Source organism: Entelurus aequoreus, linkage group LG04 (genome assembly GCF_033978785.1).
Source record: "Entelurus aequoreus isolate RoL-2023_Sb linkage group LG04, RoL_Eaeq_v1.1, whole genome shotgun sequence".
NCBI classification, from domain to species: Eukaryota; Metazoa; Chordata; class Actinopteri; order Syngnathiformes; family Syngnathidae; genus Entelurus; species Entelurus aequoreus.
The window spans coordinates 71,537,484-71,562,987 of record NC_084734.1 but is presented as its reverse complement, the minus strand read 5'-3'; the positions used below and the strand labels follow the sequence as shown (position 1 = coordinate 71,562,987).

General features: G+C 37.7%; 1 protein-coding gene across 1 annotated transcript in view; it reads left to right on the top strand.

The window, feature by feature from the left end:
* Positions 1-25,504, top strand: part of LOC133648986 (actin-binding LIM protein 3-like) — a 97,767-nt gene that overhangs the window by 55,039 nt on the left and 17,224 nt on the right. Inside the window, 8 exon segments of the mRNA XM_062045623.1 lie at positions 2,471-2,586; positions 11,527-11,653; positions 12,429-12,522; positions 19,168-19,255; positions 20,573-20,631; positions 20,710-20,781; positions 24,081-24,242; positions 25,465-25,494. Coding sequence (XP_061901607.1) covers positions 2,471-2,586; positions 11,527-11,653; positions 12,429-12,522; positions 19,168-19,255; positions 20,573-20,631; positions 20,710-20,781; positions 24,081-24,242; positions 25,465-25,494 — 748 coding nt within the window.

The window sequence follows — 25,504 nt, the reverse complement described above, 5'->3', positions numbered from 1 at the left end:
GATTCAGGATTTATTCTCGTATCGATAATTCATCACTACATTTTGTTTTGCCCCACCCTACTGCCCTGACATATTTAATCTGAACAATTACTCTACCTTCCCCAAAGTTATTTTCATTACTATCATCACCATCTTTCTTTATCATTCCACATCACAATGTCCTCTGCATCTTTATCATCATGGCTTCAACACCAATGAAATCAGAACAGGTTTTTGTGCTGATGCTTTAATTGGGAATGATCAAAAGAGCGTACTTAACTATGACCAGAAATGGCTTCCCTTTAGTGGCTCGTTAAACAATGCATTAAACACTTTAACTGCAACATTTTAAAGCATTGCTGACAAAGTAAACTCCCTGAGAGAAACAGTCTGGTATGGACAGGATCAACTATCACACATGCATTTATGTCGCTCTTCTATATCTCAATTATCCTTGTAAATTATTTTCCTTGTCATGTTTGAAACATATTTATTAAGTCTATTTTTTAGCTTGAATTACAAAGAAGAGTGATGTCATTTCAGAAAGTAAAATTGTAATATTGAATTTTAAGAAAACATTAGTTAGTATTGACTTAGTTCCTTTAAATAATTTGCGCTGTTTTTAAAAATACAATGGACAATAGAATCACAAAGAAGCTTGCATTCTAAAGCTCTCTAGATTCTGTCTCAACTAGATGATATACACAAGTAATATTCCAATCTTTCTTTCTCTATCTTAAGCATCATTATGAATAACAATATCACTTGAAAACGAGGCTAAACATGTTACACATCGAGAGCGAGCAGGAGAAGGCATGCTAATAGCTAAAGCAGCCACTAAGATAGCTAAAAGCAGAAGCGTAAAGTAAGCAGCTATTAACATGAGTAGATTAATAAAAGTTTGAATAGAGGATAATATAAACTTAACTGTTGGTGTGCCATCATTGTAGCAGTCAGTACACATGTGCGATGAGGGTGGATACATCCAAAAATTGTTGATGTCGACACTAAGGGTAATTAATATCAGTATATGATTGATACTACCATGATTAAATCGGTGTTTTCATTTTCTCAAAATCATTTTCAAATTGATTTTATTAATGTTAACAAATTCAGAAAACAATTTCCTTGACAAAAAAGAATTTTGAGTGTAATGATCATTTAAATGAATATTAGTAGTTTTTGATTTTGTTTAGTTATTGTATATTATTGACTTTCTTTTGCTCCAAAAATTGTATGTATTCAAATAAAATAATAAACTGTTTTAAATATTGCGCTGATATTGTTAAATTGTCAATAGTACTCACCTTGAATCAATTGGAAATTGTACAGTTAATACATGTGATTGGTATGGTATAGGTATCGGTATCGGCCGACCTCACTCATGGACAGTCGGAATGGGCAGTATAAATCCCTGTTCGGAACATCCATAAAAATATATCAAAATGTAAAAAACAGTTTTTCCCAAAAAACAAACAGTTAAGAGATAGCTTGTATCCCAAAAACTTGTGAGCTGGGGCACTAGTAAGCCAAGGTACCACTTTATCACCTTACCTAATTACCATTAAATAGAAGACAAAGTCATTTTATTCATGAACTACAAAAGTAAGCCCAACTTAAAACATATTCCTTTGAGTTGTATGCCTAATGTAAAAGGGACAAAAAAAGCATAGTTTAACATTTTGCAGACCTGCTTTCTGGGAAAAGCCCACAAGCTATTGTTGGAGATATAATTGCAATCATCCTTAGTGGGAAGAACAAAAGTGTGCTCTCAGCACTTGGCAAAGTAAGTCAGGGACAGGTGCACCAAACAGAAACAGGGGATGACACACACTTGTACCGAACCAAGAGAGAGGGAGCACATGTGCCTCGGGGTACGTACCAAGCCCAATGTGTGCTAACTGTGAGCTCTGCTGGTGACTCCTTCTAGGCCTTGGCTCCATTTCCTGGCCCTGGTGACGGAGTAAAAAGGATTATTGCTGTCTATGTCATTTTAAACAGCCTTCTCTAAGCCTGTTAGCTCCCCATTCATTCCGAGATCCTCCTCAGTCATGGGGAAATCAATTAGTCCTTTAGAAAAACAGACAGAAATATGTGTCGTGTTCTGTCAGATTCACTCTTTAAGTCTTATTGTGATTTTTTATTCATAAATGATTCATATTAAATGTAAACTGTATTCGATCAAGATATGAGGGTCGAATGGTGAGCATGTTGGAGCAAGTTTGAATCTCTGTTTAGGCGTGTCTGTGTAGAGTTTGCATGTTGTCCCTCTGCAATATACAAGTGTACTTCCTATTTATGCCTTTATGTTTGGGAATCTCTTTTCATGGTTACCAGAAATAAGAGTTTCTTAGCAGTATTACGGTCTGTCTGTCACACACTCATGTTCCTGCCATCACCCATTTTCTGGATTGTCTGCAAAAACTCAAGACATGATCCACAGTTGTGCATTAGTTTTTCTAATTCACCTTCTGTATTTTCACCCCCACAGTAAACCCTTTCCCATCGGAGACAGAGTGACATTCAGTGGAAAGGACTGTGTGTGCCAGCAGTGCTCTCACTCACTCACTAAGCCAAATGAACCTATCAAAATCCACGGGCCCAGCCGTAAGTCCTGCATCTGCCTCGCCTTGTCCTTTCTGCTGAGCGCCACCAGCCACAACCTCTAATTTGATGTGTCCATTAGCCTACTTAGCACATTAGGCTAATCAAGTTTCTGTCACATCAATCTGCACCGGGAGAATGAGGGAGCCCAAACACACTCATTCATGTGTTACTGTCAACACGAGACGTGAAGAGTAGGATGATATTCATACAGAAATGTCATGTAACATGGTATCACTTTTATCTGTGCAAACATCCCTCTGTTGTACACATAAATGGGAGAATTTACAATAACGCCATAAAAGCAATGATGAAGTTAAGTTCAAGTAAAAGTATTGTATTAATCACATAGTGGTCATGCTTGTTTACTGAATGACACAGACATTTATTAATTGCATACTTTTTAGATGGCACCAAGTAATGGAATATATGGTTATTAGGTTAAAGAGTATAACATTAGCTACAATGCTAGCATCAACTGTTTACATGCTAACGTTTGCATGGTAACAGGGGAACAGGTAGTATACTTATAAGATGGCACCTACGGAATCCATGATTATTAGGTTTAAAACTTGGAAAATTAGCTAAAATGTCACAGGCTAATACTTGCTCGCCAACATTAGCATGCTAACATATTAAAGGCTAGCATACTTTTAGGATGGCGCCAGGTAACGAAATCTGTGAGTATTGGGTTAAAATGTAAAAAATTAGATCAAATGCTAGCATAAACTGTTAGCATTCTAACATCAGCCTGATAACAGGGTAACAGTTGGCATGCCTCTAGAATAGCACCAAGGGACAAAATCCATGATTATTAGGTTTAAAATGTATTAAAATGCTAATATGCGAGCATAAAACGTTAGTGTGCTAATATTAGCAGACTAACATTAGCATGCCAACAGGTGAAAGGCAAGCATACTTGTCGCCAAGTAACGGAATCCATGACTATTAAAGGCCTACTGAAATGATTTTTTTAAATTTAAACGGGGATAGCAGATCCATTCTGTGTCATACTTGATCATTTTGCGATATTGCCATATTTTTGCTGAAAGGATTTAGTATAGAACAACGTCGATAAAGTTCGCAACTTTTGGTCTCTGATAAAAAAAAAACTTGCCCCTACCGGAAGTAGCGTGACGTTGTCAGTTGTTCACTCCCTCATATTTTCCTATTGTTTTCAACGCAGCTAGAGCTATTCGGACCGTGAAAGTGATGATTACCCCATTAATTTGAGCAAGGATGAAAGATTCGTGAACGAGGAACGTTAGAGTGACGGACTAGAATGCAGTGAAATACATATTTTTTTTCGCTCTGACCGTAACTTAGGTACAAGCTGGCTCATTGGATTCCACACTCTCTCCTTTTTCTATTGTGGATCACGGATTTGTATTTTAAACCACCTCGGATACTATATCCTCTTGAAAATGAGAGTCGAGAACACGAAATGGACATTACAGTGCCTTTTATCTCCACAACAATACATCGACAAAGCTCTTTAGCATCTTTAGCATGAGCTAACGTGATAGCATCTGTCTCAAATGCAGATAGAAACAAAATAAATAAATCCCTGACTGGAAGGATAGACAGAAGATCGACAATACTATTAAACCATGTACATGTAACTACACGGTTAATAGATCTCAGCCTGGCAAAGCTTAACAATGCTGTTGCTAACGACGTTAAGGCTAACTTAGCAACCGGAGCTCACAGAGATATGATAAAAACATTAGCGCTCCACGTACGCCAGCCAGCCCTCATCTGCTTTGCTCAGCAACACCCGTGCTCACCTGCGTTCCAGCGATTGACGGCGCGACGAAGGACTTCACCAGATCATCCCTGCGGTGGGTCTGCTAGCATCGGCTAGGCGTCTGCTAGCATCGGCTAGGCGTCTGCTAGCATCGGCTAGGCGTCTGCTATCCGGGTAAGTGGTCCTTGTGTTGCTACAGCCACCTACAACGTTCTTCTTTGCAGCCTCCATTGTTCATTAAACAAGTTGCAAAAGATTCACCAACACAGATGTCCAGAATACTGTGGAATTATGAAATGAAAACAGAGCTTTTTTGTATTGTATTCAATGGAGAAGGCATACCTCTGTTCCCCGGGCTACGTCACGCGCATACGTCATCCTTCGAAGGCTTTTTCAACCGGAAGTGTGGCGGAAAATTTAAAATTGCACTTTATAAGTTAACCCGGCCGTATTGGCATGTGTTGCAATGTTAAGATTTCATCATTGATATATAAACTATCAGACTGCGTGGTCGGTAGTAGTGGGTTTCAGTAGGCCTTTAAGTTAAAAAGTAAGAAATTAGATCAAAGCCTAGCTTAAAATGTTAGCATGCTAACATTAGCATACTAACAGGGGAACAGCTAGCATACTTCCAAGATGGTGCTGTGTAATAAAATTAATGAGCTGAACATGTTGATGTTGGAACCAATTGAATCGGTTACGAAATGTGGGGAATTGTGGAACTTGGAAAAATGTCCTAATAATTTCAATGGAAATTTCCTGGTAATTTAAAGGTTTCAGGAAATGTAGTTTGTTTTTTTTAAATTGATCAATAGAATAATTGTCTTGAACAAGCTGAATTGGTAGGTGTTGGAATTATTTGAATCGGTGGAGAAATTTGGAAATTGTGGAGCTTTGAAAAATGTCTTATTAGTTTTAATGGTAATTTTTTGGTTCAGTGATTTGGGAATTTCGGGGAAAATGGTAATTTTTTTTTAAGATAATAAATACAATGAATGTCCTGAATTAGATGAATTAGTTGGGGTTTGAATTGTTTGAATCAGTTGCAAAATGTGTTATTAATGACAATTTCGATTTGAGAATTAGAGTTACAGAATTCCAGGGATTCCAAATTTCAGGAAAAGCAGAATTTGTTTTGGGACTTGGAAAAGTGTTCGTTTGAATGTCCATGTTGAGAGGAATTTGTTGATGGTGGAATTATTTGAATCGGTTGAGAAATATTTGAAAAATGTGAAAAAAATTCCCATTCATTTCAAGGGAAATTTCCTAGAAATTTGGAAATTTCGGGAAAAGCTGAAATATTTTGAAAGTGATAAATAGCATGAATGTCCTGAATGAGCTAAATTGGTTGGTGTTGGAATGGTTTGAATCGGTTAAGAAATGTGTTAGTAGTGACAATTTGTAATTAAATAATAGCGTTCCAGGAATTCGAGAGTTTCCAGGAAAACCGGGATTTAGTTTGGAACTTGGGGAAGTGTAAGTTTGAATATCCAGGATGAGTGGAATGTGTTGATGTTGGAAATGTTTGAATAGGTTGAAAAATGTGGGGATTGTGGAACTTTAAAAAATGTCCCATTCATTTCAAAAGGAACTTCCTGGAAATTTGGGAATTTCGGGAAAGTGGGATTTAAAAAAAAATTATAGATAACATGAATGTCTTAAATGAGCTGAAATAGTTGATGTTGGAATTGTTTAAATCGGTCAAGAAATGTTAAAATAGGAACATTTTTTAATTGAGAAATGGTACAACGGAATTCCCGGAATTTCAAGAAAACCGGTAATTGTTCTAGTTTCTAAACCAACTTGTTTTTTTCTCCTGACTAAGAGGAATGTTTTGACGGTGGAACGGTTAAAATGGGTTGAAAAATGTAAAAGGAGTAGTCAAATGAAAAAAGGGTGGAAATAGGGTTAGGAAAACCAGACATTTTTGGAATTCCTGGAAATTTGTTGAACGTGAGAAAATGGTAGATTAGATTTTTTTAAGGAGAGCACACAATCCCTAAACAGGCTGAATATTTTGAAGTTGTAACGGTATAAATCGGATGAAAAATTGGGATTTTTGGGAAAAGTGGAAAAAATGGAACGGTTGAAATGGGTTGAAAAATTTGTAAGGAAGTAGTCAAAAGAAAACAGGGTGGAAATAGGGCTTTGGAAAATGAAGTTGGAACAATTTGAATCGGATTAAAAATGTGGAAGGTAGCGTGCGCCAAAATCAGCTCGGGACGGTTTCCCACTGGCCCCACTATGGACTGGACTCTCGCTGATGTGTTGGATCCACTGTGGACTGGACTTTCACAATATTATGTCAGACCCACTCGACATCCATTGCTTCCGGTCTCCCCTAGAGGGGGGGGGGGGTTACACACATATGCGGTCCTCTCCAAGGTTTCTCATAGTCATTCACCGACGTCCCACTGGGGTGAGTTTTTCCTTGCCCGTATGTGGGCTCTGTACCGAGGATGTCGTTGTGGCTTGTGCAGCCCTTTGAGACACTTGTGATTTAGGGCTATATAAATAAACATTGATTGATTAAAGACATGCACCTGGGGATAGGTTGATTGGCAACACTAAATTGGCCCTAGTGTGTGAATGTGAGTGTGAATGTTGTCTGTCTATCTGTGTTGGCCCTGCGATGAGGTGGCGACATGTCCAGGGTGTACCCCGCCTTCTGCCCGATTGCAGCTGAGATAGGCTCCAGCGCCCCCCGCGACCCCGAAGGGAATAAGCGGTAGAAAATGGATGGATGGATGGATGATTGAAGAATAATAAATACCCAAACAGGGACAAGCGGTAGAAAACGGGTAGATTGTTTAATTTTGGTGTAGAAAAGCGTACTTTGGAGCATTCACACTTAAATCGTTTTTCAATCAATGAATACCATTCTTGTTTTGTTTCATCTCAATGTTGAAATGTTTAGTAGCTTTTGTTGTGGAATGCTTTCCTACATCCATCCATCCAAACTTATTGTTTTTGATTAAAAAAAAATGTAACATGTCCTTTCCAGCCACTCAGGCAAATCATATTGTTGATGTAGATGCTCATATCTTCTGTACAGATTTACTTTACAAAAGAGAAGTGTAGGATACTTCTCTTGTTGCCTTATTTGTATTTGACTTTATTAAATTTATTTATTTAATGTTTGGCGCAGCCAGACCGCAGCAGGAGGAGATAGAAAGAAGAAAAAAAGAAGACAGAGGGGGAAATAGCGGGGATAAGAGGGGGATATGACAAAGAGACAACGACAACAAAAACTAAATAAGCTAATAAGAACTACAAACAAACTAATAAAAACTACATACAAACTTAAACTCCACTCCAAACTTCAACTTTACTGATGTGTTGTGGCCAAAACATCTTGCATCATCTGCTGTCAGCCCTGGTTAGGGATGTGTACAGAGACTGTGTTCCATAATGGCACCGGTTTTGGTGAAAACCAGACCATGAAAAAAGTAACTATTAGTGCTTAATCTCACTGGTAAATGAATGCAGACTCAATCACATGCAGCAAGCTCTTGAAGGTGATTGTGCAAATAATATCTTGTACTGTAAGATACGTAGTCTTGACAGAGGCACCAAGGGCCTGATCTACTAAAGGGTTGCGTGCACGTGTAAACTTGATAGCACACGCAAAGCTGATCTACTAAACTTGTGCCCAGAGGAATGAGCTCTTCAGTGAGTAAAATAAAGAGTACAATCTATTTAGCGCAGACCTGGGCAAGTTAAGGCCTGGGGGGCGCATGCGGCCCGTTAAGATTTTTAATCTGGCCAGCCGGAAATTGCCAAATATTTTTTTTAGATCTTTAAACTGGAAACTGTAGCTGCCAATATGATGTGCAGTGATGTTTTCAAATTACCGTACGTCTTGAACTATACAAAGTATTTCAATGGTTGGAATCTGCGCTTTTGCATGATATACTAGTTACTATGGTCATCTAATTAGTTGCTATGGTAATCTAAGTCACAGCAGCTCAGACGAGGCACCAAGCAGTGTGGGAGCGTTTCCACAGAGTGTTTCCAGAGCGGGCCAGCCTGAAATGCGGGTGTCAGGGACAGACGCGGAAGGAGATTATTACAACAAAGTTCTAAAGCTTAGTGATATGTCAGATAGTATGTAGGGTTTTTTTTACCCTTCACGTTCATATTTCGCTGTGTTTGTTGCATTTTTGTTGATTGTAAAATATGTCGATCAAGAGGGGGTGTGACGTTCATATGTTGTCTGTATTCAGTGTTTTATCCTTCATAGTTAATATTGTAAATCCCACATTCTTTATTTTCATGTACATTCCGGGTGTCTCATCCAGTAAAACAATTTTAATTCCATTCCAATTTTTAAGACGGTCAGTCATAACATTTTTAGCACTCAGACATTATTGTGAGGTTTTGTGTTAGTGTTCCTAAAAATAGATATACTGGCCCCCAGACACATTTTGTTCTCTAAACTTGGCCCCCCGAGTCAAAATAATTGCACATGCCTGATTTACTGTTTCTGTCGTCATGAATATGCAGAATATAGGCTGATATTAACGGCCACATTATTGGGGTGAGAAGATGCAAACTTACAGTAAATATTTAAAACGCGCAGTGTGATTTATCAAGGCTGAAATTGTTCTGCGGTCGTTGTTTTGCATGTATATTTATTATACCTATAAATGGTGTGCAAACTGGCATTCGCGCAAAAATAGCTTTGAGAAAGGACTCCATCCTATGTATGCCTGTCAACATATATGGACTGTTGAGAAAAAAAAACATTAGCCATGTTGTCTATTGAGCAATATCATTTTATCCTTAACTGCCAGATGACTTAAGGGGCTTATTTAAAGCAAACTCAACAGATGTATTTTGGGGTCTGCTGGTGTTTTTGTATTGTGTTCATATTTTTATTTAGGAAATAAATTATTATTATATCTCTCTTGTATGATAAGAATGTCTTGCAATATGTATTTTCTTGTAGTCTAATCATTCAGACCAGGGGTGTCAAACTCATTTTAGCTCAGGGGCCGGGCCGCATGGAGGAAAATCTGTGCACACGCGGGCCGGACTATTAAAATCATGGCAATAAAACAACAAAATAAAGACAACTTCAGATTGTTTTCTTTGTCTTACTTTGGCCAAAAATAGAACAAACACATTCTGAAAATATTACAATAAAAATATAGAAAAAAATACCGGCAGCGATAAAGTTTAGATCCATGAAGGAAAGAAGAAAGTGAATGAATGTTTATAACTGAATACATTTACATATGCATAAAAATATGTTTTCTTTTGTATTATTATTTTTAATGTATTAAGTAACGTTAATGACAACTTTTTTCCAAAACACAATATGTTATGTGAGATATAACAGGATAATGCATACATTTATCATTTGTTTTCAAAACGGTTACAAAAAAGTGGGACCTGAAAAATGTACTGTGGGACCCCATTTTTATGACTTGATGGGGTCCCTGGGACCCCATTTTGAAAATTCCTAGCGCCAACACTGATGGAGTATTGGTGCATGCAAAACAGCAGCAGGTGGCTGTGGCCTGCGGGCCGATTCTAATACTAATCAAATACCATCCCGGGGGCCATAGATAATTCATTTGCGGGCCAGATCTTGACTTTGACACCACTGTTCTAGATGCATTAGTGCGCTGCAGTGTTGTGATGGTCCAAAAAAAAAGTTTTACATTTGTTTATGTTTTCTAGATTGCGATTAAGATGTGTGCTGTTTGTTCAACACTGCAAAACCCCACAGGTAGTAGCATGTGTTTCCATGGGCACATAATGCTGGTAGTACACGCAAAACCTTGTTTAAATAAGACGATCTGCGCCATTTTTGTACTTGTCAATTATACACACAGTCTTAGTAGATCACACGCAACACGCCCACTATTAGTACATTCAATTTTATAGTTTGCACATGCTGTTTAGCGCGTGGTATTTAGATCTTCGTAGATCAGGCCCATACTGTAGTTTGCTTAAAAGCCTACTCCATTGATAAAATACAGGGAACGTAAAGCATTTGATAGCGCAGCAAAGCGCCAGTGGTTTATAGCGAATCCTTTCTTTACTGTAGTGTATAAAGCACAGTCTCCTACACACTGACTGCTGTAATAAAAGATGGTGGCTCAGTACATCAGAGCAGTAAGTTACTGCCTTCCCCAGATTGCTCCATTCATGAGAACAAAATCCAAATGGCTCCCCAGTTGCGTGTTCGTCACTCTGTCAGAGTGTGTGACGGTGTAGAAGTGAAATGTAATCCTCTGTTTGTTCCACTGCAGTTCTCTGACATGAGAGTGATTTGTAAGAATACAAATGTATGCACAGTGTGCACAAGTAGTGGGACTAAGAGTATGTGTTTATTATATAACCTCATACATCTGGGAATTGCATAGGATTTTCTCAAAGAACAGTTAAGTGCCCATCCATCCATTTTCTACCGCTTGTCCTTTGAAAATACTTAATTCTGCAGTTTTACTTGCTGCACATTTTCATTAGCTTTATAGCTCTTTAGACCATCCAATTGGGTATCAAGTCATCAGCATAAAAAGGAACTGTATCAAGACTTTGCGGAGTCACTTTTGTAAAGCCGAGATAAATCTTGACTCTATTGATCCAGCCCTATCACCACTAATGACAGTTTAAATATATTTGCCAGCAGCAAACAGTCTGGATGTGCCGCAGTTTTTCACAGTAAAATGCAGTTTATCTTGGCTGACAGTGTGTAGAGTAGAGTAGTCCCTTAGCTAGCGAAAACACCCAGGACCGGTAGATCATGTCTTTAAAGACTGCCCTGTAGACACATCATTTTCCTAATGAAAACAAAGTGACTTATCCTCAACATTATGATACTCTGGAGCCATGCATGGATGGTAGCCTCGTGATCTCAATCCTCCTGATGTTCTCAATTACACCTGCTAAGGTACAGAATTTGAATGTACAGTTTGCTTGAATCCAAATCACTCTTCACAAAGAGAAATGCATTCCTGTTTGAATTAGTGTTTTGAAATGTGAGGAAAAACAGCTGAGCTCGGCAATATCCTGCATTACCATAGCTATTGATTAGTTAAGGGTACAAATCTGTGATTTTTTTAAAGAAGTCAAATTACACTTCAGCAAGACACTGCTCCTACTCGTTTCCGCTTCACTATTAAGTTTGTTTGTGTTTCACTGCCTAATTTTCCCCTCATCCTAGTCTTGCTCTTTTTGTCCAGACTGTGCCGGATGCAGAGCAGAGATCAAGCAAGGTCAATCTCTCCTGGCGCTGGAGAAGCAGTGGCACGTCAGTTGCTTCAGGTGTCAAACATGCAACATAGTCCTCACCGGGGAGTACATCAGCAAGTGAGCATGAAAAGGACAACAGAAACCGAAAATAATGCGATTTGCGTTGTTTTATTTTTGTTATTTAATTATTATTAAATCAACATAAAAAACACAAGATACACTTACAATTAGTGCACCAACCCAAAACCTCTCCCTCCCCCATTTACAATCATTGTCTCTCATTCACACAAAAGGGTTGTTTCCTTCTGTTATTAATATTCTGGTTCCTACAGATACAGTCTGCAAGGGATACAGTCCGTGAAGCACACATGATTTTGTGTGCTGCTGGTCCACTAACAGTACTAACCTTTAACAGTTAATTTTACTCATTTTCATTAATTACTAGTTTCTATGTAACTGTTTTTATTTTATTTGAGTTTCTTTTTTGTTCAAGAATTTATTTAAATTTTAATTTATTTATTATTTTTTTTAAACTAAAGGACATTATCTTCACCAGACCAGGTTGTCAATGAAATTGGATTGTTTAAAGAGTTCTTAAAACCAGGTCCAGTTCAGATTATGTCCAGGTCGGGCTCAGCAACACACACCTTCATTTATGTATACTCAAAATTAGGGAACACAACAACAAATTGCATATAATCTATAAACAAAATAACATTTTCAAAATAAGCATTTATGTACAGTCCAGATTATGTCCAGGTCGGACTCAGCAACACACACCTTTATTTATGTACACTCAATTTAGGGAACACAACAACAGATTGCATATAATCTTTGCATTGTTTGCTTTCAATGCCATTGACTATTCCAAATTTTTGTATGTGTGTTGCAGGGACGGAGTACCCTACTGTGAGGCAGACTACCATGCCCAGTATGGGGTGAAATGTGAGGCCTGCAGCAGATACATAAGTGGAAGGGTTCTGGAGGTGAGGATACAGCATCATTTCTTCCGTAACACAACGCTGAACAGAAATTCAGCTAGGTAAATTTCTGCAGTAATTGAGAAGTACTCAAATGGGAGCTGACTGTGCTAACTGAGCATAATCAGCCTTATCACAATGGAGCAGTCGCTTCTTCTTCCTCGGCTCAGTTTAAGCCCAGCTGTGCTTGGGGAATGTGTGACTTATCATGGGAGAGTGATACACCCTTTGACATGCTTAACCAAACCAAAACAAATGTATGTATGTGGTTCTACTGTAGTGTAACATAGTAGGATCTAGTGTTGTCCCGATACCAATACTTTGGTACCGTCACCGGTACCAAAATTATTTCGATACTTTTCGGTAGTTTTCGGTAATTTTCTAAATAAAGGGGACCACACAAAATTGCATTATTGGCTTTATTTTAACAAAAACTCTTACGGTACATTATACATACAGTATGTTTCTTATTGCAAGTTTGTCCTTAAATAAAATAGTGAACATACAAGACAACTTGTCTTTTATTAGTAAGTAAGCAAATAAAGGCTCCTAATTTAGCTGCTGACATATGCAGTAACATATTGTGTCATTTTCCATTCTATTATTTTGTCAAAATTATTAAGGACAAGTGGTAGAAAATGAATGATTAATCTACTTGTTCATTTACTGTTAATATCTGCTTACTTTCTCTTTTAACATGTTCTACACTTCTGTTAAAATGTAATAATGTCTTATTCTTCTGTTATTTGATACTTTACATTTTGTTTTGGAAGATAACACAAATTTGAGTATCAATCCGATACCAAGTCGTTACAGGACCATACATTGGTCATATTCAAAGTCCTCATGTGTACAGGGAGTTTAAAAGAAGATGTTGTGATGCCAAAAAATATCAACGTAATCATAGTAGTATCGACTAGATACGTGCCTGTACTTGATATCATTACAGTGGATGTTAGGTGTAGATCCACCCATGGCGTTTGTTTACATTTTCATGCCGGTGAGCTACGGTGTGTAGTGAAGCATGTTTAGCTATTCCTCGTCCTGCAGGGATGATACTTGTAAGAAACTTACTTTATTTGTCGCCATGGAGACCAGGATTAGTGATTTAGAAGTAGCTAAAACACTGCTGACTGGGGCTGGACTTTAGCAGCTAGCTAGCTAGCCATGTCTTAAAGCACCTCTTCCGGTGGGCGTTTTAGTGTTATAACTACACCATTATCTTTTTAAGCCAAAACGCGTCTGTTCTCCCTTTTCTGTCTACACACTGTGTCTGCTTGTAAGTACTCCATGATTGTGCACTGCAGAACATGCGGACCGGTACTTTTCAGAGGCGGTATGGTACAGAATATGATTCATTAGTATCGCGGTACTATATTAATACCGGCATACCGTACAACCCTCGTAGGATCTTAAACTGTTTCAGAAAAACTGACTGTAGGGATAGGATAGATCGATAATGCTGAATTGGCATGTTTATATTTTAGGAGGAAGGAGGTATTATTTTTATCTGTGGACAGTTTTAAACAACCAGTGAAAACATGTTTTGTTACAACCTGTTTGTAACCATTAGCTGCTCTATTACTCATCAACACTATTCAAGTATGGAGATAATTGCTATTACTTTATGGTAATAAAGCAAGTGGTGACAACCTTGAAGCAAATAATGGACAAAAAAGGTTTGTTTTTAACAATCATTTTGCTAAAGAAGAAACTTGGGTTATTTTCAAACATTCAATCATCTTTTTTGCAATAATTAACAATCAACATGTTAATTTCCCCACTCTTGAAAAAATATTATTCACCAGACTGTTTTAATAGGATATTGTTTATTAATTTCTAAAAGTTCTGTTTGCTTAATGTACAAGAATACACTTTTTCCAAAATTTGTTCCTACTGCATTTAGGATAAAATTGTGATTGTATTGTATCCGTTTTTTCCCAATACATTATTTGATAGTATTGTATATTTGCATCTCATTATCAAACTACTATTGTATCGTGATGATGACTGGACTAAGGTGGTCAGTAATAAGTTAGCAAAAGTGATTATGAATATAAAAGACTAAAACGTGCAGTGATGTAATATGTAATAATGTATAACAATATATAAAACGGGTTTGAACTGAAATATGTGTATAAGAAGATGGTAAGTAAAAAGCAGTAAAACGACTTTAAGAAGAAGTTAATGACAATTAAGGGAGTTGGATTGGAACTAATTTTAGAAGTGGGTTGCCACACGCAGACCCACACACACATTCACACACACTTACACTCACGCACGCTCAATGTCTTGTTGTCCCTGCGCTGCTGTGCTCATCAAATTGGTTGGTGTGAAGTGCTTTGTTCTTCTCTTGAGTTATTTATAGACACACAGACATGTCAGCCTTTATCGGAGAGTCTCCCACTCACTCTCTACCATTCCTATATCTATGTCTCACTCCAGGAACGCTCAGGTGCATGCACACATAACTGTCAGAATTTGACATCCTAATGATGGGTTTCTTGAGAACTATGTATTGCATATGCTTTGGTGTAAATTGTGCGTAAATCTTGCTCCACAGTCTTTTTTATTTAAGTTTTATTTTTTGGTTTGGTATCAGGGGTGAGCTGAAGCCTATCCCAGCTAAAATGTGGTTTAGTATTTTTTGTCTAATTGTGACAACAAACAAAAGGCAAATAAATATCTTGATTAACACTTTTTTAATGAATGCATTCGACCGTTTGAGTGCCCAGCAAGTTGAACTGCAGGTGCAATGTTCATTAATAATTATCTTCGAACTAATAGTTGGTATGTATGTTAGGGCAATGCTCTTGAAGTTTTCTGACAGCTAATCATGTGAGTTTTCTCAAAATATGTCTTAAATTGATCTTAAATCCCCAGTAGCACAGAGACTAACGTTATTATTTTTAATGGATTGCTCTAAAAGCTTGACACAAAAAGGAACTTGAAAAAGAGCGGCTTCCGCTACTGTATAAACACCATATGGCCACAAACAGTAAAATCGGAAACGGAAATGTGTCTCTGTTGGTTTTCCTTACAATGTAACCTGAGATGAAAAAGGAGGACCAACATTTGCTAATGCATCCTCGATACAATTAGCAACTGACCAGGGTGCAAGCAGTTCTATAAGAGATTTTATTCGCTGCAGCGGTTTGTGTATGCACTGTTTGTATAAACAACAAACTACTACCTTGCACAGACATTCTAGGTGTGTTGAGATGAAATCGCTTTGGTCCACTTGGCACATACTGTTTCTATAAATAAAATTCCCTGATGTTGTGTCAGAAAGGTAGAGGCGATGGTTTGAGGTCACCCCTCAGACATCACAGAAACACATGCGGAATACAGGGGCGGTGTGGCTCGGTAAGTAGAGCGGCCGTGCCAGCAACTTGAGGGTTTCTGGTTCGATCCCTGCTCCCGCCATCCTAGTCACTGCTGTTGTGTCCTTGGGAAACAGGCTTTATAATGGAGTAAATGTTTCAAAAATGTTTGAAAAGGTAGCACATCCCAAAATTAAGACTAGTAGGACAAAATACTCACATTTCACTTGATTTATTGCTCACATCCAAAAAGAGGAACGCTTACGCGTTTCGGCACGTGGCCTTCGTCAGAGCGTTTAAGAGGCTTTATAATGGGTTTGACTATGTAAAGTGCTTTGAGATTCTAGAGCAAAGTGCTATTTAAATATACTTCACTTCACATCAGCACTTAGGACTAATAAAGTACTGCAATACTAATGAAATAAAAAGGTACTTTACTGTACTTTGCTTAGCTAGCAAGCAGCTACTGTCCATCCACAGTGTTTTAGCTACTTCTAACTCACTAATCCTCGCCTCCATGGCGACAAATAAACTGTGTATTACAAGTGTCATCCCTGCATGACAAAAAATAGCTAAACATGCTTGGAATTGGGGGTCAATTTACCATCAGCGGCCACCGCTGCTTCCCACTGCTCCCCTCACCTCCCAGGGGGTGAACAAGGGAATGGGTCAAATGCAGAGGACACATTTCACCACACCTAGTGTGTGTGTGACAATCATTGGTACTTTAACTTTAACTTTAACTTTAACTTAAACTTAACTTTAACATTAACTTTAACTTCAACTTCACCACTCACCATAGGAGGACTAACCGCTAACAGCAAACTAGCACTCCTGAATGTTTTTTGTTTTTCTTTTGCTGCAGCTGTGACATATACTGTAATGTACATGGTAATTGGGATTTGTTACATATTGTATATATAATATATATATATACAGTATATATATATAATATATTATACAAATATAATATATTATATATATATATATATATATATATATATATATATATATATATATATATATATATATATATATATATATATATATATATATATATATAATATATTATACAAATATAATATAATATAATATATCAGTATCAGTGACGTGCAGTCAGGGGAGGCAGGTGAGGCGGGGCCATCATGGAAAGAAAAAAAATGTAAAAATAAAAAAAAATAAAAAAATTGTTATATGTATCCAGTGATTATACTATAAAGTTATTTTCCATTTAACTTCACCAGTTTTAGATTATTTGTATTCAAAATCGCTGAATTTTCACATTTGCCGTTCAAATACTGAGAAGAGACTTGCGGTGAGTCACCAGCCAGTTGAGCCTCACCATGGATTGCGCAATGACTCGGCTAACTGCTGGCCTGCTGTGCAGTGAGACCGTATTGCTATATGAATTATATTATAAATGTCCATTGTTTAGTTAGCTGAGGTATATAATGTACAGTGTATTTTGTCAACAACTGTATGTGTGTAACGTATTTCTTGTGCTGAGCAATCATAAAACGGCTGCGAAGACGCACTGGGTGAGGCTCGCAGTAATCCCGCCTCCTGGTGGTAGAGGGCGCTAGTGCTCCCAGGGATCATTCGTGCGACTACTCGGCTGCAGAATAAGTGACAACAAGCAGCAACAGTTAACAAGTCAAGTGCAGCGGCAGTGATCGTTTATTTTTTCCTCTCGCCTGGACTTTTAACATGGAGGATTACATATCTAAAATAAAACAGTTTTCTAAACTGGACTTTCAATCGAAGCAGGAGGTAATAATTAAAGGAAGATCTCCAGCGAGACAGAGAGACTTTTAAAACTGAAGAAAGATAAGGAAGACTTCTATAAACAAGTTTTGTTCAGAAGGAGCGGCGCATGGACTTCATTTATAAGTAAAGGTAAGACCATAATAACGTTTTTTTTAATTAAATGTGCTTTTTTGTGTGCTACAGTTTGTATGTGTAAAGTTAAAGTTAAGTTAAAGTACCAATGATTGTCACACACACTAGGTGTGGTGAAATTTGTCCTCTGCATTTGACCCATCCCCTTGATCACCCTCTGGGAGGTGAGGGGAGCAGTGAGCAGCAGCGGCGCCGTGCCCGGGAATCATTTTTGGTGATTTAACCCCCAATTCCAACCCTTGATGCTGAGTGCCAAGCAGGGAAGAATGCTGGTATGAGCTTTTAAACTTAACCCGTTAACTGCTACCAATCAAATGGTGAATAAGATACTCTTTAGGGTTCATATGTTTGTAAATCTGACTGTGATGAAGTCAGTGCCTCACCAGCCATGAACCTCACCGCACGTCACTGATCAGTATATATTATATCTATACAAATATCCATTGTAACAATACCAAGTACACAAACCATATCTCGTCAATAAAATGACACCATATTTTTTTATAATCACAAAATATTTTTTTAATTTTGGTATTATTTATAAACTCAGTAAATATGTTCCTGGACACAGAAGAACTTCACTTATGACCAATGTATGACCCTGTTGCTACTTGGTGTTAGATCGATACCCAAATTTGTAGTCTTACCCAAAACTAATGTAAAGTATCCAAAAAACGGAAGAATAAATGTTTATTACATTTTAACTGAAGTGTAGATAGAACATGTTAAAACAAAAAGTGACCAGATATTAACAGCAAATCTATTAATCCATTTTCTACCGCTTGTCCCTAAATAATGTTGGCAAAATCATACAGTGAGAAAAAAACAATATGTTACTGCATACGTCAGCAGCCAAATTAGAAACCTTTATAACTACTTTGCTTACTTACTACTAAAAGAGAAGTTGTCTAGTCTGTTCAGTATTTCATTTAATGCCAAAATTGTTCTTGGATCGCAAAAACATGTTTAATTGTATGTTTAATTAATGTATCATAAGATTTTTTGTGGTTCTCTTTATTTTGAAAAGTATCAACATGCATTTTGGTAGCAGGACAACCCTAATGCTTAAATGAAATTATGTTTATATCAGTGTGTTCCAAGGACATGCTTAACACTCATGCCATTCACTTGCATGGTCACGTGCATCCCTCCTTATCTCCAAAACACACACACACAGTACACACTCACTCCTGCACATCCTCATATGATTGACCCACAGGGACAGTTGCTAATTATGACATTCAGGAGAACGGGGTGGGCTTTCATGTGATTGCTGCAAGCTGATGAAACAAGTACAAGCTATCTTAGGATGGTGCCACATGATCGGTCAATGCACTATGAAGCCATTGTGACCTGATGTTGAACTGAACCCATGCTTAAGATTGAGGACATTCATAATGATTATGTTTGTTCTTCTCTTCTTATCCAGGCTGGAGGAAAGCACTACCATCCAACCTGTGCCCGCTGTGCCCGCTGTAACATGATGTTTAAAGAGGGAGAAGAAATGTACCTGACAGGTAGAACATGACAGATAAATGCACACGCTTTCTGAATGTACGCTAACAAAGTGCTGCAATGATAAGTCGACGTAACCGACAACATTGATTATATAACAACAAAGATTTGTTATTGTCAAGAGGTGGGTTAATAAAATTTAAATTTATACAACGCCATGATTGTACCGATACATGTTTTCACTGTTGTTCCTGTTAGCCATATTGGACCAAAAATACAAAAATAAAAATCTGTCTGGAGCCACAAAAAAATGAAAGCCTTGTATAAGTGTTATAATGAAGGCAACACATGATGTAAGTGTCTATATTAGCCTACTATCAAAATGAGTGTGTCGCAGGCTGACGCAAATCTTCGTTGACAGAAATGTTGAAATGTAATATTTATTCTACACATTTTTACAACATTGGAATACATTAGTAAAACGAATGCTTTTCAAAGGGTGAGATACTGTAACTCATGGAAATGACTGGCTTAAAATGGCCAAAAGTATAGATGTGTGAGTTCAAGTTAAAGGAAACTGCAGGTTGTCTTCCTCTAATGGATTTAGCACGCCACACATGTCACTAACATCAACAAAGCTCACCTTTGTGCATTCACGCACAGTATAAAACGTTTGGTGGACAAAATGAGACAAAGAAGGAGTGGCATAAAACACGTCTTTCTGTGGCAGCGTCAGATGAAGTTGTACATGTAAACAAACAAATGTGACTTCAAGGACCGCCAAAATTAGTAAGACAAAACGGTGCTCTCCAAATGCTCCCAACAGTGAAGCATGTTTAATATAAACAGTGGGATTTCTAACAATTAGGTGTCATGTGTGTCCTCCTACAGAAACCATATTAAAACAAAAACAATGTTTTCCCTCATCTTTTTACATTTTCATACTTTTTAAAAAAAAAAGCTCCAAAGAGCCAATTGGGCAGCACTAATGATCCACGTGGGGCTCGAGAGCCGCAGGTTGCTGACCCCGGCCTTAAGTCAATATTTGCAGTTAAATAATCGTAACAGTACTTTTTTCTCTGAGTTTCATGTGTATTTTTCACTGTGCTTAATATATACCGTGGTTGACCAATTTGTTTGTCAGCAATATATGTTTATTTTGTTTTAATTATTAGGTTTAAAAAATGTGTTGAAATCAAGTTACGGACTCAGTGTCAAATGTGTACAACAGACCATAAGCAAAAAGCATTTGACCAAACGACTGTTTGAAAAAATGTATAACAATAGTTGATGATGAAAATAATCATTAGTTGCAGCCTTGGCTTGCACCCATACATTAAAACTTACATGTCGACCTGTTCTTGTCTTTCACTCGTCAGGATGTGAGGTGTGGCACCCATTATGCAAACAGGCAGCAAGAGCAGAGAGGCGACTAAGGGTGAGATAAATATAAATTTTTTGGATGAAGCAGTAAATACAATTGTGTATCCTCATTGCTTTGTGCTTTACCAAACAGCATAGACGCCTGTCAGAAACCTCCATCTCTCCCCCAGGCTCCTCCATTGGCTCCCCCAATAGGGTTATATGTGTAAGTTTGCACCTTATTATCACTCTTGCATCCACCAGCACCTACTGTACTGTATCAAACCCTTAAACAAGAACACATAACACACCAAAGGGGCTACCTGTTAGGCACCAACTTGAGGGCTGCTCACTCCTTTGGCCTCCTCACTTTCTGTGCTCGTTTGTTCATGTCATGGCGCTAGCTAGTATGTCACATGCTCCTACATCAATGTGGTGTTTGTTACCCTTCCCTTTCTTAACATTGATTTCACCATGTCTTTTTGCAATACACTAACTTATCACTAGTGTCTTGAGACTTGCTATGGCTGTACTCGCTATTTATGCTTGTCCATTGGAAAAAAAACAGGTGCTAAGAGGTGTTACTTTTAGTACCTGGTCAGCTGGGAGATTGACATTTATCAAGCAGATTTGTTGCTATATATGTAAGGATCCATGCCCTGAAATGAAATAAGTGAGAAAAAACATGTAACATGAATTTCTCCTGGGCACTATCTCCACATTTACTTATTTTTCAGTGTTGGCACGCTGAAATGTACAGTAAAGACAGGGCATGTGTTTCCCATAACTACTAACAAATACAGTGGAAGCCGCTTGAGTCAGTTTACTTAATGTCGCTAATCTGTCCATATTGAACAACTCCTCAAATCCCAGTTCACTGTGTTATTATCATTACTAAAAATGGGAACTGCACTTGTTTTGTTTATGTTGTTTATCATTCACGATCCCTATATGAGACAAAACATGTATGTTTTTGTCTTTTTTGTGCAGTGCAAATTCTAAAATACGTCTCGTACCAGACGTCTAACAATTTTTTAAATGATTGATTGAGAAGTTTGACATTTTAAAGAATTGAATCCATGTAATGCTTTAAAAAGGATGGCACAAAAAGCCAAAAGGCTTGTTTGCATGTAGCTAATGATAGCCATGCACCCCGCCGATAAAGGCCTCTAAAAAAACAAAAACTGCCAACAATGCTCTAATTACATGTCATGACCTGCATGTTAACCAAGTATTAGCAACATTGTTATCATAAGAGCTAACGCAGAGGAAATGTTTGTTATTAACACTCTGCCTTGTTTACCAAGGTAACGTAGCTACTGCAGCTTTTGACATACTGAGCTGATGAGCTGATGCATTGCCTCTAAGATAGTAAAAGTCAATGCTAGATTGTGAATCATGCCTCACACCAGTAGAAGGTTGTGATCATAAGCCGAAAAGTTTGTAAATTTTAAAGGGGAACTGCACTTTTTTTGGAATTGTACCTATCGTTCACAATCATTATTAGCGACAAGAACATGCATGTCTTTTTTTTGGTTGCGGCAAATGGGAGTTACTGTTGTAGTCTTCAAAGCCCTCTAAAACAACTTCAAAACCCTCCATCAATGTTAAATATACACACTGCAAGTATCTATATATTTATATATATGCATAAAAAAATAAACATGTGTTTTTGTCTCACATAATGATCATCATTATTATTCATGGCAGACCATAAAAATGTGAAAACCAAAGGGGTTACAGTCGTTTATTGCTAATTGATATCATACATGACCATGGCAAACATAATTCCGCGAAGTAGAATTATTGTTACTAAACCAACTATTTTCTTAGTTCATAGTTGAAGTATAAAAAACTGTTTACAACTTTCTAAATAAGTTTTTTTTAATTAGCTCCCTCTAAACATGAAGTAGCACCCTTATTCACCTTTACGCTTGTTTCACCCAATATAGCAGCTTTGAGTGTGCTCTACTGTAGATTACAGTACTCACCCATAGCCCGGAGGATTCTAGATGTGTTAAATCACAACAGATATGTGGATAAAATTTGTTTCGTCCTGTGTATTTTCTCTCAGTTAGAACTGGGCTTCCATGTGCTGAAACCAAGGGTGTTCTGTCAAAAACTTGGTCAGTTTGACATTCGCAGCAACGATCATTAGTTTTGTTGTTACTTGTTAGCATTTGGTCCAATTGACAATGTGTCCAGCATTCATTGCAACAATGTTCACACCAAAGCTGTATTATAGATGTCGAAGATGAAGTTCATCTTATTTCAACAATCTTCATCTCTCGTGATCGTTTATCTTTGGTCTTCTTTACTCTTGGAACGGCTCTAACTGGCAAACGCCACTGCACCCAAGGCCAACCCCTGAATCACAGCTCAGACTTATACACAATACACCAATTGAACACTACAATAATACAAGATCACCTGAAAACACAGTAGTCTGCATACAATTATGCAAAACCAAAGTCACAAGAAAATGTGCAAGTATAGTGCAAGGTATGTTGACAACTGCCTATGTCAACCAGTCCAATAGGCATTGGGGTAAGCCAGTTCCACTGTACTGTCTTGGCCAAACGCTTTGGGAAGTAATCAAATTATGTGTTTTAATAACTCTCCTGCCTCATTATTTTTAAGAAAACAATATTACGTGCATGTTACATACTGAAAAATTAAGAATGTTTTGTGGTGATCACACAAATGCAGAACACATTTTAAGTCAAAGCTAAATATCTTGTTTATGACTGTTGAGTTTTCCGAAACTGAGCCAGTACTGTGAAATTGAAAAAAGGTTCGAAATGACTACAAACTCAAATACAGTATGTACATAAACATTGGTTCTCAGTAACACAGCTACTGTATCGTAACCAAGTTAGATAATTCTTACTTTGGATCATCACCATGTTATGTAGCTTTTTAAATGTTATCATAACAAATAATGCATTGTCGGTCATCTTTGAAACTACAAATCATTGAATCAGTGCTTCACAGTTGACATACATTTTGGACTCAATACAGCTGAGTGATGGCTGTCAGTCTCCTAGAATTCTGTTTGGAAATGTGTCATGGCTCACTGCATGGTGGTCTGCTGCCTGTTGTCAGTGTGGGTATGTCAAGTGTTGTCTGCATGCAAACGTGAGTCACTGCTCTCTGCTCGACTCTCATCTCTTAATCAATGACCTTTCTGGTTAGGGTGATGGATGAGGGACAAATGCAGTGTAAGCACACTTGCCTTCCGTGCTGTTTCCTGTTCCCCTCCCACTGTCTATAGCTGTCATTCCCCCTGAAGGTCAACATTTTACACTGCTGCTAAAGGCTTCAGCGTACAAGTGTACTTCTGATGATGCACTTTGCAGATACTTGCACAGGCTCGTGTGTTTTTCGCTTGTAGTTTACTTCAGCTGCATGTTCTATTTGTCATCACTTGTGGAGTTTCCATACTTTTGTTTTCTGGGTGTCGTTTATGCGGTTGCTGTTGTGTCTGTGTTGGTGGGTGTACGTACGTGTGTGTCCTCTCTCCAGGCCAGATTGGAGCATGAGTTCCTAGATTATAAGGACCTAGCTGCCCTACCAAAGATCAAAGCCATTTATGCGGTCCAGCAGCCAGACCTCATATCCTCCTCATACCAGCCCTACCACAGATACACCTCTGATGACAGGCTAGACACTTACATCTATGGGGAGGTACTACTGCGACACACTCCAGGCCAAATGTGGAACTCGTCTCTCTTTTTTAGGCTAAAATGTTCAAATGGACCCCCTAAAAAATGCCTTTGAGCTGCTTGTCTTAGTACAGTTAGTATTTGTTTATTTATGTAACAGTGGTGCCTCGGTTTTCATTCAGCCCGGTTTTAGTATGATGTTGTTTTAGGCGAACATTTTCACCAAAAATATTTTCGGGGTTCGAGTGGGTACCTTGACCTTAGTTTGGAATCGATACTGGTACTCAACTGTACCAATTGTCGGGACTTTTGTATGTGTTCATATCTGTTAATAAATGTTATTGTATAAAAATTGTTTTATACTTTTAAATCCAACATTTAACCCTGAGTTGTGCTTTTCAGTTGTTATCTTGTTTTCTTACACTTCTGAGGCATTAGCAAGTATTGTACTGTAGAATAAAGTACACTGTAATATGCTGTTGAAATTCTTAGATGTTAGATGCCAGTAGCGTATAGTTTACAGTGTGTTATCTTAGCCAGGAAGTAGTCTTTGCCAGTAATCAATGTGCCAGTATTTTCTTTTGTTGAGCCCAACAAAGTGTTGTTAATATTATACTTATTACTCAAATCTGTTTGTTCTGAACATGAACAGTTGTAGTTTTCATTACCAAATTTGGATGTCATAAAAATCTATCCATCCATCATTTATCCATTTTCTACAGGATGTCCCTCCTCATGTAAAATTGCTAATGCTAATCAGCAGCATGTCTTTGGAAAATTCAATCTAAATGACCTTTGAGCTAGCACATTTTAAAAAGCAAACTTTTTAAACTGACCCTTTGGAACGGATCAATAACGAAAAACTTGGTGCCAATATATATGCAATTAGAGTTTGTTTAAAGGTGCAAAAATCAAAACATCAAACAGTGCCATTGACAGAATTTCCACTTTGAGATTCTGTTTATTCACTGAATCTGATGTAAATCTGCATGATTCAAATGAATACAAATCCTTACTTATCTTAATGTGTGGATCTTGATAAGGTCATCAAGTTCATCATGTGTTTGAAACCATTCTTCTCAGCTTGACTCAAAAAGCTGTTTTGTTCCGATTAACATACTTATGGATGCCTGCCAAGGAGCAGAACAACTTTAAATATACAAGCTATTGTTATAAAGTATATTCTTCTGATGCATTGCTGCACTTTTTGTATTTTAAATAACGTTTTATTTCTTATTCTGCAGTCTCTTGGGACACTCTCTCCCTATTCTCAGGTAGGCATTC